The 15,691-nt window shown below is 32.7% G+C and overlaps 1 protein-coding gene across 1 annotated transcript in view; it reads left to right on the top strand.

Moving 5' to 3' along the window:
* EYS (eyes shut homolog) overlaps positions 1-15,691 on the top strand; it is a 1,054,063-nt gene that overhangs the window by 403,188 nt on the left and 635,184 nt on the right. The window contains exons 15-18 of the mRNA XM_074895818.1: positions 2,837-2,959; positions 3,452-3,565; positions 4,678-4,791; positions 5,243-5,356. Of these exons, the coding sequence (XP_074751919.1) occupies positions 2,837-2,959; positions 3,452-3,565; positions 4,678-4,791; positions 5,243-5,356 (465 nt within the window). The remainder of the gene's footprint in view (positions 1-2,836; positions 2,960-3,451; positions 3,566-4,677; positions 4,792-5,242; positions 5,357-15,691) is intronic.

The raw sequence follows: 15,691 nt of genomic DNA, 5'->3' as shown, positions 1-15,691 counted from the left end.
TCTTTCATTCTATGTAACTTTTTCGCAGCTGTAATTTTAACAGGCACCATATAACTTTTTCCCCAGAAGTAATATTTGTTCAATAAGACTGAATGAATGCACATCAAATCCTGCCGGCCCTGACAATAACCCTTAATGTGAGGTTCCAGTTAATAGCTTCAGATGTACCTGCCATCCAGAATATAAAAAGCCATGTAGTGAAATTTCCATAAATCTGTGTGGCCAGACTATGTCAGAATGGATCACAATGCAGTGATCTCCCTGGAGAGTTTTAGTGTGACAGTCTGACTAGCGAAAATCACTCTTGTCATGAGGCATTTGGATTTGTCAGAAAGAAATGTCTCAAGAATGTAAATGCAGCTTTTCTGAAAAAACCCAACATTTTAAACACTTTGCTGGTAAATTTCCATTATCTAAATTCATCGGGTATCTTTTGAATGTCTGTAGCAGAAGAATAAACTTGCTCATTTCACTTTATAGGAAGTAGTATATTCTTAAGTACTGCTGCTGAACCTGATTTGATGAGAAACTTTATACAAAAACAGATGTTTAATATTAAAATTGAGCCCTGAAACTTCCACCATTCATTCTTCAACTTAGTACAGGAACTTCAGATATATTGGTCCATGCTCCAATACTTTGATAATTAATTCAAAACACAGAAATAAAAGCACACATATGTTAAGATCTCTATTTCCAATCTATAAACTAATCATGAATATTCATTTTTAGTTTGTCAAACAAATAAATCATGTCGGCTTTTCTGTAATCAGTATCTCCACTTGGATGGTAGTCACATAGCCACATGTAACAGTTATACATATATCTGTGTATAACTGTTACCAACATTGATTAATGTTTCCATTTTACTTCTTTATCATAATATTTTATATTAGTTTTATGTAGTACTTCAGTAAGCAGATGTTAACATCTATTTACAAAGGCAAAAATGAGAGAGATGTTTAGATTTTTAATAGCAATCAACAGGGAAGAAAAGTTCAGCTGTGTGAGGACATTGCACAGCTGGTGTTTGGGATGGAATAGAAACATAGCTTGAAGACACCTTTCTGCATCTATTGATTTAGAAACTAAAGTGACAGCATGTGTAGGGCAGTTTTAATATGCATTGTTTTGCATTTATGCCTCAAAGGTTTGTTATACAAGCCAGGATTTCTAAAGCACAATATGTTTCAGCACTCTACCCTGACAGTCAGAAGTTGCTGTCTTACCTCATCTAACCAGCTGTTTCGAAGACTAAAAAGTCATCCAGATCAGAAGTTCTTCAGTCATGCCCTACGAACATGGTTTATATTTCCTTTAATTTGGAGACTACGCTAATCTAGGCCCAAGCAGGACCAAACTTTAAAAATTTTGTAAGAATTTATTACTTTGGATCTGCACTTAATAAATGCTATAAAACCAGGGTTATTTTAGTTTTTAAAGCTATCACAGTAGCTGTAGGAATACAGATTTGTTTGATCATCTTTGAGGAAAGATCCTTCCTTTTTCCTTTTACATAAAACACTGATGAACTCAAGGTCAGGTATGGGACAACTTGATGGCACACTAGAATCTGTTCCGCAATACCTATGCTACTGAAATGGCATTCCTTTATAAATCTTTTAAAAAATTAAATGTGAAGTTCAGACCTTCAGCTGGATTTGTATCCAAGTTTGTAAGTCATTGGAATTAATTATATTTAGCTCACTGAACCAAATCTCTGGTTTGTCTTTAGTGGCTTTTCATGCTGTAATTGTTAAATTATAATAAATTGGTCCAGTCTCTCTTGATCTTTGCTGGAACATTATTTTTGAAAAAAATTAAAACTCTTTAGAAACTTTTTAAGTGCTCGGTTAATAGGAGAGCAGTAAACTATATTTCTTATACTTTAACTTACTGATTTTTTACGACAAAAGTTAAAAAAAAAATGTCTAAAGTTTGAAACCTGGCATTTATATTCAGCACTTGGATCCTAGCTCCACACATAATGATTGATTTTTAAAATTGCTTTATATCAATTAATTAAAAATATTTGTTGGGTTTGAGAACAACTGTTTTTCAGTGAAACAAAGAATATTTACTTGTAACTGTTGTGTATATTCTAAAATAAAGGTGCTGGCATCAGTGAACCATGTGATTTTCTTACTGGATGATATCTTCAGAAACTCTAATACCATGGCCAATATAGCTTAAGTGTAAAATGTAAATTCATATTTTATCGTTGAATTTATTTTAAAATTTTGTTCATATGTAGCCCTCAACAGGAAACATGGATGTTCAGTGTTTCACAAGATTAGGTTTCATATTAACTGTATGTTAACTGGTTAAAAAATCAATACCAATAAGCTGCCAGACCTGTCAGATCTTGTAATATCTGCTTTATAACAAAACATATTGGGACAATTTTCTTTTTTGGCTCGGAAACACAGGATGTTTTCTTAGCGTGGTGTACAGAACACGACACTAAAAATGAGAAGGCTCTTATCAACTGTGTGTTTTTATTGATATTTCAATAAAATTAGGAATATCTGCATAAAACCGCTTGAAGAAATTGACATTCTGTCAAATTCTCTTGAAGACCTGTTGTATTGTGAATGGCTTTATTATTATTGCAAGCTGGGCTTTATCATATAGTTCTGTTCCAGTTAGAATTGTTTTGTATACAAAACTGACACTTTGAAAGAAACGGGAATATTTGATTCTATCCTAAATAAAACTTTGAAATGTAAGTAAAGAACACAAAAGTACTTAACAAAATTGGTCTCTCACCTGACTCTTTTCTAAGACTAAATGTGATAAAAGTTTTTGTATCTTCTGTTACTTTATTTTTCATCAGGTTTTAGTGGTCAGTTTTGCGAAACACATGTTGCTGCCTGCCTGTCACAACCGTGTGGAGCTTCCAGCATCTGCAAGGATATATTGGGTGGCTATCTTTGTTTCTGTGCACCTGGTTTTATAGGTGGGTTCAAAGGAGTGTCATTTAGTATCTGCTTAAGTCAGTCTTAAACCACAGAAAGAAGGTTATTCAAAAGTAGCAATACATAAGATTTGACAGTGTGCTTCTGGTTCAGGCAGAAGCAACTTTTGTTTCCTGGCACACAAAAGTACCTGATTGTGTAAGAGTATTCAGCTGTAAAAAGTACTGACTACAAGTGACTCTTCAGTAACTCTTATTTTATACTTTTTTAGACAGGATGTCTGTCTTACACTGATGTGATTGTAAGCCCCTACTGTATGCAAGTTGGACTTAATTTATCTGAACATTATAAATTATATATTTCACACTTTTGCCTTTAATCAACAAGAAATGAATTTCCCAAAGACCATTTATGGCTCATTGGTAAAAGTTCCCTGTCTCTAACCTCAGTTATTTCATTTTGTTGTTGCTGCTTGCACTCTTGACTCACCAGTGGCTTGTTCCTAATAAAGTGAATCCTTCACTTGTTTCCAGGTAATAACTGTGAGACTGAGGTAGATGAGTGTCTTAGCGACCCTTGTCACAGTGGAGCTACTTGTGTTGATCACCTGAATGCCTTCAGTTGCATCTGTCAGGATGGATTTCAAGGTATTAAAAAAATCCATAGAAGTATAACTTCGTAAATCTACGTTGAGTCTTACACCATTTTTTTAACATCACAGATGAGGTGCATGTATACTTTTAGTATCATCTGGAGTTATAAATATGTAAATTCAGCATAAGTGCATCTTGAGTAAAGCTATCTACCTTGTTTTCATGACAGCATAGATATAGGTGTTTGCTGATAGGTGGTGGCTTAGCTGTTTAAAATGGATCAATGGAGTTCAGTGAAATTTTATATATACTGTTTTCTGTAAACTTTTTAAACTGTGGGCAGATTTAATATAATATAATCAGAGAAAAAAAGGTTTCGTTCTTGGCATATTTGTCCAATTTATATGATAAGTGGATGCATTAATATCTGCAGCTATTCTTTGCTTTCAACTCAGATTATGAATTTAAAGTGCATCCATTTTATTTTTAGTGCATCATTTTTTAAACCGTGGATTCTTAATCATTGAAATACAAAGAAATCTATAATTCAAATGACACAGGGCAAAATATTACATTTCTAATGCTCTTTATATTCAGATCAATTATCACTTGCATTTTTATGTATTGAAATTCTTTGAACTGCCCAAACCTCTCAACTGATGTAATTTTTCATTTTTTCTTCAAATGATAAAAAATTAAGTTCACTGAGAAATATTTTATATTTCAAGTAGCTATGTGATTATGTTAGCTAACGTCTAGACTGGAATAAATTGTGTTCTTGCCTACATCAGATTTCTTTTTCCATTTTCTGGGAGTACATCTGTTGCCTTATCAGAAACACAAGGAATATTTCCTCTCATGTCGTTGCAATACAGTCTATTTAATGTAATTTGTTTTCTATTCTATATTCTTATTACAAGAAAATTGTCTGCTTTAAACCTTAGGAATCTATTCAATGACCGCACTTTTAATCTTTTGGGAAAATTAATTAATAACTTAAACATTAAAAATATTGACATACTGTTATAGATGTCCAAATTTTAATTTAAAAAGGGTGTCAAATAAATTCTAGTATGTGAGCTATATTCAGTTAAATTGAATGTCAGTATTTAACTATATGTACTATGCAGTAACTTCTCTCCCCTTTGCCTGATATATATTTATAGGCACAACTTGTGAAGAAAATATAAATGAATGTCACTCTTCTCCATGTCTCCATAATGCATCATGTGCAGACCTTATTGGTGGCTATGAATGCATCTGTCTACCAGGCTTTACTGGTGAGTTGTATTCACAGTAAACCTTGTTTTCCACATCGAGGTAGTCCACAAAGCATCCATTAAGACATCAGGGACTAATTTGCTTGTGTTACCTTCTCGTTTCTCTCTATCTGCCCTGGTCTAATGTTTCATTTGCATTCCAACAAACTGGAACACTGACTCCATCTGTAAACTAAATAGCAGAAGATAAATTAGTCTGCATTTAAAAAGGACTTCAAAGCTTCCACACACAGGGAAGATTAGTTACCATTTAGCAACTCAGAAATAAGTTGTTACTTATTCGTGGTGTTCAGAATTAAATGGATGGTGACATTAGTACGTGTGGCTCTTTATTTGGCTGATTTATGTTAGTTTCTCCTCACAAGTTGTTGGAGATTCTTGTGGTGCAAATGAATTAGAAATTGACACCTGATTGTCTTATTAAATGTTCAAATCTTTCATCTTTTCAAAGGTGCAAGATGTGAAACAGATATAGATGAGTGTGCTTCATTTCCCTGCAAGAATGGAGCCACCTGCATTGACCAACCTGGTAATTACTTCTGCCAATGTGTGGCTCCATTTAAAGGTAATGAACACCAAGGGAGAGGGGAAAGCAAACATAATTAACTTTAGAAAGCATTTCTGTCAATTGTCTAAACTCATTTCACTCTTCCTACAGCATTATTAGTCCTTCATTTTCTCAAGCAAAGCTTTTAAAGTGACCAGCCAATTATACCTTAGGCTGAAACTAATTTGAAGTAATCTTTGTTTATACATCTACTAGGAGTGTTTATTTATTAATCAAAACAGATACTTCAAAACCAGTTTCTTGACAATATAAGATTATTTATTAAATGAAAGGCGTATGCCCATTAAGCTGCTATCACAAAGGTCAGTTACTTTTCTACACATTTTTCTCTCTAACTTGATTGGTCATGGCATTCTCAAAATAATTTTTTCATTCTCAGAAAAAAATTTATAGTTATTTTGGAATCCAAAAATGGTGTGTGATTATTTCTGTTCATGCTTTTAAAGGCATGAACACTTAAAATACAAGCTTTATTGTGACCTTTTTCATAAAAATTTGGGGGGGATAATTTTAAGCACTCATTGCTAAAATAATTTAAAATAACAAAATGTGCTGTGTTCTTGAGCAAATCTAGTTCAAATGATAATCTCAGTTAAAGGCACTTGTTGATTTATAAATTAAATATAAATGCATTTTTCCTCCTGCAGTTCAATATAATGTTACATACTTAGGATTCCAGAATAATCGTTAAAAGGCAATATTCTTGTTATGTTTAAACAGCAGGGCTTTTCCTCTTTAGGGAAGATGGGTGCATTAAATTCATCATTCATGAGAAAAAGGTAAACTCTAATGTTTGTTCTTACTATTTTAGTCAAGGGTCAAAACTGAGTTTGTCTTTTTTATTAGTTTTAATTTCTGTTCTGCTGAATAAAATCTAGTATAATAACAAGTAAATGAGTACTGCAGTATCAGAATTGTCTCTGCTCAGAAAGATGTGAAATAATTTTCAGTATATGGTTAGAAATACTGGTCCCTTAAGTACTTGTTTCACAAGGATCCAGATTTTCAGAAGACTTCAGTATTCATTTAGATATTTAAGTGATTAAAATTTCAGAAAGTCAACATTTCTGTAGCCATCCTTCAAGTAGCTATCAGTGTCTAATACTCTCAATGGAAAAGTTAAACCCTGCTGGCAAGACTCATAAATGGCAGCTGAGATCCTCTGAAAACATTGGTACAGGACGTTTAGAATCTACAGGATTCTTGTTGAAATAAAAGAATTTTTGAGACTGTTTACTTCTTTACAGGTTTACTCAGCACCTTTCAAGATCAAATTCTTATACTGTTATCTAGATTAATGATGGTATAAATAAAAGCAGAATTAGTTTCTTATGAAAACTACCTCAGCCTCATGCAATCTATTTAGTATTACACTGCTGTAGATGTAGTCTTTAACAGATTCATAGTAAGCCAACATAATGGGTAGTTAAACTATATTTTCTAATTGTGTGGAAATATTCAGGTTACTGTAAGGAATAGTTTTGTGTGCACTAATTACAGATTAAAGAATTGTTTTATTGAGAAAGTAAATACATTATATAAATCATAGAAATTTTGTAGGAATATCTGTTTTATTTTTTGAATATTTTTCACAGATTTTCTTGCTGCTTCTGTTATTCTCAGTGGAAAAACATAAATGTTATATTATGAATGCGATCATTTCCTTGGAAAGCAATCTGAATTTGTATTTCCATAATGGTTTGATTCTCATATCACAAAATCTGACTTGAAGGGTATGCACCACTGTTAGGAACATGTAAGATACCAGTTGATCAGGAAATGAACAGCAGACCTCTACTATATAGAATGTAGAATTAAGGAATTCATAGCATGATTTGGACATTTAGGTGCATTCATACAAAAGGTAACCTGCCAGATTAATCTATAAATTATTTTTCTATAGAAACTGGTTTGCAAAAACTGGTTTGCAAATATTTATCTTTCTTCCTCATTTCCTTGACTATTCTCATCTTGACAAGGAAACTATGCAGGATTACGACCAGAAAGTTTTGATTTTTCCATTTTCCTTTTTCTTCCCCTTTATTTCTTCTTTTTAAAAAGAAAACAGAAAAATTTTTACATTTTTGCTTTCTTCCCATTTCACTTCTTTTGAGAGCTAGTATAACTACTTCTCATTTTTATGTGCTGGAAACTGATATCCTGAATATGTATTTTTTATATTTTAACAACCTTTTGTATTAGTCCTATATGGATATGAAAAGTCATCAGAAATTTTATTGAAGTTTTATATATACTTACAGTTTCCTGTACTTTTCTTGTGGTTTGATTTCGTTTGGGGCTTTTTGTTTGTTTTTTTTTTAAAAAAAAACCCAACATGAATTTGTCTACTTTGACAAATTGTTTTAACTCATTCCATTCGCTTCCACAGAATACTGGAAGACATCCAAAATTTTAAGAACAATGATGCTTTTGCAGTGATATATATATGGATTTTTCCTCAAATGTCCAACAGTCCAGGCTGCGTAAATTAACCCTACAAGCCTGATCTGTGAACGATGTTTTAGTTTTCCTGTGGGCATAAAACTTTTTAGAAAATCCAGTGTCCATGGTAAAGCCAGTGCATGGGGAGCACTGGAGAAGAAGTACATGTTCTGATAGTGTTGCTGTAACCCTAGCAGTGACAAAACTGATTCCTCTCCATCGGTGTTCTCAAGACAGAGGATTTCCCTACAACTAGTGTAGATCACTGATCTTTCTATGTATTTTAGTATTTCATGGGAATTATTGTCACTGAACTTGCTACCTTTGACTTTTCCCAAGTGTTCAGCTGAAAAACTTGAGGGTACTATATATATTGAAAAGAAAACTGAAGAAACTTATAAGACTTCCAGGTATGAAATAACATCCTTGTCAACTTCTAATAATGTTCTAATTACTGAATATGATAATTGAAGTTGTTTCATCCTATTTCAACCAAGTTCCTTGTCCTGTGGAGGAGAAAATTGAATTCATATTTTCCAAAATCATAGAGCTTTACCTGTTGTACTGATAAGGTATAAAAAAATGAACTTCAAAGTCCATATACTTTAATAACTTTTTTGACCTTGATTTGGAGGAAGCTCAATATTTGACTAAAGACCAAAAAAAATCTATACCAGATTATGTTATTACTGAAGACATTCCTGTGTAAGCCCACACAGAAATCCTAGAAGTTACTGAGCCTCCCTGAGCATGTGTTGTAACTAATGTCAAACGGACTAAAAATAATAGCATCTAGATTTATATAATATGCTTTTGCCATTTATAACAGTAATCTATGCCACAAATACTGTATGTACTTGTGAATATATTCTAATTGCCCCAACACAACAGTCCACTTTTTAAAGTCCAGTTGTCTGTTTCTGTCTGCTTTCACTGGTGTTCTGTTACTGACTTCTATAGTACAAATTACACCTCACACTTGAATGCTGAAATGCTATTTATCATGCTGCCACTCAAACATACTATAGTATAATGTTCTCTTCATACAAGATTCAACCTAAGTATGTCTGGTATAGTTACTTTTGCTTGTCCCTGTAAATATGCTACTATTTTAGATATGTCTCCCCCTCCCACTCATTTTCTACAATATCTGAGGTACAACACTGATAGTCATGTTTATTGGACATTTTTTTGTCGGAGGACATTCTGAAGTTATTTATAAACAGAGAAAGGGGGTTTAGCTGGTTTTCTGTTGCATTCCGTACTGGCAAGGTAACTATTGCAACTGGGAGCTGGAAGGAAGATAAACTTGATTTGGGTGCAGGACAAATCAAAGATTTTAATATTAGCAAGAGGAGACAAACAGCTCAGAAGTATATTCTGCTACAGTTCTGGCTGATACGTTATCAATTATAGTCTTTGTCAGTAATTTGTCTATTATGGTGTTAAGCAGGCCGCTCAGGCCTCTTATGAGCTTGATTCCATTATAGTATCCTAGTTAGGAAGTTATTATAATAACTTTTCTATTATGATATTGATTCTACAATTGTAGCCTTTCTATAATAGAATCACAGTTATTATGGAATTGATATTAAGTGCTTCAGAAGACAGCAGAGTGTGTGAGAAACATATTGTGAGACTGTATCTCATTTAGGTGTATTAACAGTTTCATGGAAGTTATAGTGAAAGCTCCCATGTGTCTATCAGGAAATACTGTCTTGTTTCATTAAAAATTCACACACAATTTAAGCACAGTTCTATTAGTAAATTTTATAGTGCCCATTCTTACATTTTTTTCTATATATAAAATATATATATTTTATCAGTAATTCCATCTATGCTGTTCCTTCCATGTGGAAGCATGTTAAATGCAGACATGAAAGTACTTATTTACAGACAACAATAAGAAGCAAAAGTTGATAATAATCATATTTTGAAAACAACATGCCCTTTACTTTTCAGTGAAAGAGGGAAACACTCCTCATTCTTTTATGCTAAAGAGTAAAAAAATATTTTTCCAAACCCCAAACTTACCATATTTTTCAGTCCCTTGATGGTCTCCATTACAATTTAGCAAAGCATATTTTTTGTCTTAAGCTATTTATTTTGTTATAAGGCTGAAACATACCCATTATTTTCTTCCATTTATGCCAGCAAAATCAGAACTGTCTTTTTTGGATTGATACATTTTGCTTTCCTTAGTTTTAAGTCTTCATATAACTTGCAGCTGAAGGAGAACATTGGTTTGCAGATTATATCTGTCTCTTGCTCAGTTGTATGAAGGGTAGGGGAGGAATGCCTGCAGTTTATTGACTTTTTCAAAGATATCTTAGTAGAAGAGGTGCTTAAATGCTCCGCTCATAAACAGTGTTACTGTTTCTTAGTAAAATTTGACCACTACATAGTAGATGAGTCTTTCTTACACTTTTGAGTTGTACTAGTGTTACATACCTACTTTCAAGGCACCTCTAGGTGCTTCACCCCAATCATTAGCCATTTCATCCATTTTTAGATGCACTGGTGTTTTTAGTATTTTGTAAGAACCTTGTGGTACGTTAAAAGATTCTTCTAACAGCCAAGTCTGTAGTAATAAATATGTATACTATTCACAGCTATGAAGTGCCAACTTTTCTATGTATCACACAGCCACATCAATGAAGTTAGTCACAAATACTAGATATCAATCCTTGCTAAGAGTGTAGCAAAGTGGGATCATCCCTGTATCAGGCGTGCTGCTTTTCAGCATTCTTAGCATTCAAAAGGAGAATGATTCCATTACAATTTCTAGACCAGCTCATTTTACAGAAAATAAAGTAGGGTTTATAAGGCTGCTTTATTCTTACTTGGGATTGAAAGCTAAGATCAGTTCTTGCACTTCTACACCAGAATTGAAATTTTTCCACATTTTCTACACTGGTATTTAAGGAGAAGGTGAACTAGACTACCAGCATTTCTTAGACTCATGGGCTGAGCCCGTATTCTGCTGTTCTCAAAGAAATCTCTGAAAGGAAGAAATCATTAAAATATCACTTTCAGGTAGAGATTGAATATATGATATGTGATAACCCTGTAAGAGTTGACATGACTTTATTTATTTATTTATTAAAAAGTGCTGTTTAGTAACTTGTTTTTAATACAGCAATGAAGTTTATCCTTTGATCCAAACTATAACACGACCTATTTAAAAAAATGCACTATATGTGTTTGGTCTAGATGTTGTTAATAGGTATGACCTTTTTAATCAAATATATGTAATTGTAGAGGAAAACTGAAATTCAGTTCTAAGGAAATGTCGACTTATTTGTTGCAGTCTTAATGACACATGCCTCCAAATGTGTTCCAATTAAGATTAAAGCAAAAATGGTAATTGGCCATTAAACATGTTGCAAAAGAAAGTAAAGTAGTGAGAAAGGCAACTCAGCACAAAAAAAAAATGCTTAAGTCTGTTGAAAAGCAAGAGTAATAATGGAGTTTCAGCATAGGACACTATTATGGGAACAGCTAATTACAAAACAGATAATAAGTAAGAAATTTAAGTGCTCATGAAGGCAAAAAAATAGAGTAGAGATAATGAAGCAATTACTTTTTCACTGCTCATAGGCCAAATCTCAGTCTTTCCTGTGCCAAGGCCCATGGAAAAAGGCAGTTTTGCAAGACCTGTGGTTCTTTCTAACATATCCCTGTGTTAGACCATAAAACAATATCTCCTGTTCAACATCAGTTTATATCTGGTTTTGCCACTCTCTTGACATTGAATAGCCAAATAAAATTTTATTTAGGAAAAAAATGAGACTGGTGCATAGAGCTATGAAGGGCACTTTGCATCACATAGTAGCTTTCTGTGAGTAGAGAAGCAGAGTGTCAATGTTTGTGGTATATTACCTAGAAAATATGCATTACCTCTTAACCATAAAGAAAAATGTTGGTCTAAAAGGCTATTCAGTGCCTAAGTGGGAATAAGTATGAACTGGGACTTGCTGTTGGCTCATATATGAAGTCACTGCAGAACATTTTTTGAATTTTTTTCTGGTATTTCTACTGATTTTTCTATTGTTTCCAAAAGTTGCCATTTAGATACGTTATAAATTCATGTGTTTCTGCCTCCAAAATGCATCAGTTCACAGAGCAGATCTCTTGCCTAACTGTTTCTAGTGTCAATTTAGACACTTTTAGGTTAAATATCCACAAGGGTCTGGCAGATATGACAAGATTTGTAGGAGACCCATTGCCCTTCTTCTGTACAAATTCAGTGAGGTATGTGTTGTAGTATCAGCTCTGCTTTCACTCTGCATTTCGGGACACATCTTGATACACAAGGAAAGTTTTCTAAGCCTTTATAGCCATGAGTACTCTGGGAGTACTCTGGCATGTGTAAATCCAGTCATTTACAGCAGACTAGGTGTTTGAATTTCATTAGTCATTCTGTGACAATGGTGTACAAGAACATTGGTTACACAGAGAAGATTTAAGTGATGTAGATGACACAAGGTACATTCATTGCAAATAAGAATCTGTGTGTATCTGTCCCTTAATTTTTTCAGACAGTATGTGCAAACCACATTTTTTCAGATAATTAAAACATGGTTACATTTTCTCTGACTGTCCTACAAATTATGAGGGCATTTCTGTGGCTCAAAGAAAAGTTTACCAAATTTTGGGTGAGGAGTTGACTGGAGAAACAAATCTTTGCAGCTTTATTTTTCTACATGGTGAGCCCATGTATGGTATAGGGTCATTTGCCAATATGCAAATAAAAGTAATAAAATAATCCTGGTATCAGCTACTATAAATGATGTCTGGCCAATCTGTCAAATTTTAAGAAAATTAAAACAGAACCTAAAAATACATAAGAGTTTAGCCACCTGAACTAAAGGTGGTCATTACTATGTCTGAAAATGATACCCACAGATCTTAGGCCGTAAGGAAAAATTGAGGTTGATATCAACTTTCAGTAGCTTTTTTGCATATATTAGTAATTTAAGTTGAATACTGATGTACTAAAAAAATAAAAGAATGAGAAAAAAAAATTCCCATATATTTTGGTAGGAAATAAATTTGTGTTATTTTTTTCCTTAGTAGCATTCTTTTATTTTCTGAGAAAGAGTGAAACATGTTTTAATGTTGAAATGTGAAATCCACAGATGTGGATACAGACATGTCTTCATTGTTTAGTAGTTATAAATTTGTCTATTTTAAAAGAAAAGAAGGCACTTAAATAATATATTCAACTTTTGCTTTTCTCTATTTTTACAGAAATTTATACAGGTATGGAGCATAATATATGCACCTCTGTGTGATATTAATTTTAAAATTTGTGATGTGGATCTATTTCACTTTGTTCCAGCATTATTGCATGGTCTGCATTATATACAATTAAGAAAATGTTTTTTACTTGAAAAGTGCTAAGTATTGTTTTTCAAATATCTTCCCTTTAAAAAAGAAAGAAAGAAAGAAAGAAAGAAAGAAAGAAAGAAAGAAAGAAAGAAAGAAAGAAAGAACGAACATTGGTTTTCAATTTGTACGGGTTACACAGAAAACACCTTTTCACAGATATACATAGAATCACAAAGTAATTCCTTTCACAGAAAGCAGAATTTGTTTTTCAAGGAAAAGAATGGATTTGCTATAAATTTGTACTGAAAGAAAAACTTGCTATATTTATAAACTGTTAGAGTAATACTTTGCTTAATTTCAAGTAATATCAATATATTCATGCTTCTTCAGGTATTTCTTTTTTCTTCCTATCCACTTCCACAGTATTTCTGGTTTTTATTTAAATTTACTAGACTTTAATACTCAGTTGTGGAGGCATTTTGTTTTCATATGCCACAAAGTAGATTAAACCAAGCAGCAAATGTATAGAATAATGGCAAGTTTAGAGGTACATGTGAACTTTTCAAAGTTAAAGAAAAAGACAATTCTGAACATTTTATAGAGGTAACTTCATATTTAGCATTAAGACATTTAGTCTTTAAAGTTGCAGGGACCTCAAATTTTAGGCATCTAACTTATTGCTCATTAGTGTTTCTAGGATTTGATGATTCTCATGAAAGTCTTGGAGGGTGGGAGCCATTAAGCGGTATAAAGATGATGAAGACTAAACCACAGATTTTTTAAAATTAATTAATTTTAATTACTTATTTTTTAAAATTAAAACGATCGTATCCTCTAGTTTCAAAAGAACAGTCAGTAAAACAGAGAAAATAGATTTGGGCCGGGATTTTGGCTTTTTTTAGCTTTTATATAGTCTTATAGTGCCTTTGTACACTGGACTATCTCCCATAACTAAACACATTTTTACTTTTATTTAATGGTATTCAATTTACATAATTTACCTTGGAAAACAGTGGTGATTGATTCACTTTAATGTCAGAAGTGTCTTTTAGCTCTGTTGATAAAAAGTGAGTTATAGAAAGACTAAAATGTAATGTTGTTGCAGTGGTGTTATGATGATAAAGTCAAAAAAATAAAAACAGAAATTATCTAAGAAAACATATTTATTATGGAAGATTCACATCAGTCATTGGCTTTTACTTTATATATGAAATTAGTTTAGTGTCATTTTGAATAAATGGTGTCTGTGTTCTGAGCCTGAGAATATAAACTAAACAATGTAAATTTGAATAAAAACATTCCTGACTTAACATAATCTTTTGAAAATATTCATATATTTATGCAAGCCATATAAAATTAGTCTGTTGCAGATTTTTTCTCTGTTCTTTCCTTCCTGACATCCTTTAAACTGGTGTAGTTTTCTCATTTCGCTGAAGCAAAATGCTGTTAAATTTATTCAAATTATATACATTCTGTTTAATCAAATTTATAACACTGGGGAACAGAGTCTAAGCAAGGCTACTGAAATCAATAAATCTGTGAAATCCAGTGATGCCAGTGTCATAAGGTTACTGGTGCCAGATTCCAATAAAATAAAATACATTTTTAAAGAAAATTTCTAGTTAGCCAATGTCTAAATATCAGATAAAAAATCAGGTCAGCATCACAGTTTTTGTCAGAGCAGCTACTAAAACTGGTACTGTGACAGTCACTTCATAACCTCACCACGCAACTACTTCCTCTGACTGCGGTCTGGTGCCCAAGGGTAGGTGCTGCTACCTGATTGATTCTTCCTCTCTTGTCCAAACTCCTACATGGACCACTTGGTAATGACGGGCACTCGGTCTGTCTTGAGAGCTTTCTGTCCTCATGAGTGTGTGTTTAACACCAGTACCAGACTCCTTGGTATTATTTAGGAAATTGCCATCCAAATGCCACGGTTGTTATTCTGGTGCCAGCCATAGTTTCTTTTCAATGTCAGCATTTTGCAGTCAGATATATTTTGTCATGGGTGCACTTTTATGGCAAACTGCTGACTTTGAAAGCTGTTGTCAGATTTAATTCCTTAAGATGTTAGTAGTGAATGGCTTTTTTATTAAATTATTTTCCAAAAAAAAACCCATTGAAGAGATGCCATTTCTGGTTATAAGAGAATTCTGTAGTACACATCAAAACATTTCATGTACACATTTATGCTGAGCAAATAAAACAAACATCAATAGTTTTGCATAAAGAAATGAAAACTTAGGTAATTTATTTTCTATGTCATTTTTATAAATTATGCTTTTGACTTTTAATAATAGCCTTAACACAACAGTCTTTTTCAGAAAAAGAAATCCATTTTCAGTGTTCATTTATATTTAGTGATTCTACTGTAGAAGTATTATAAGTAAACACAGTAGAAAAGAGAACTGATTAATATTAGCAGAATGACATATCTGAATATGCAATATGCTTCTCATTCCTAAACAAACAAAAAGTGGATTTTCCAGATAAATTATTCATTATTTGATGTATATTGTAATATGCTAATAGAAGAGCATGGCATATGCTATG

This window comes from Athene noctua, chromosome 1 (genome assembly GCF_965140245.1).
Source record: "Athene noctua chromosome 1, bAthNoc1.hap1.1, whole genome shotgun sequence".
Lineage (NCBI taxonomy): Eukaryota > Metazoa > Chordata > Aves > Strigiformes > Strigidae > Athene > Athene noctua.
Note: the sequence above shows the minus strand (reverse complement) of the source record. Positions and strands in the feature narration are given on the sequence as shown.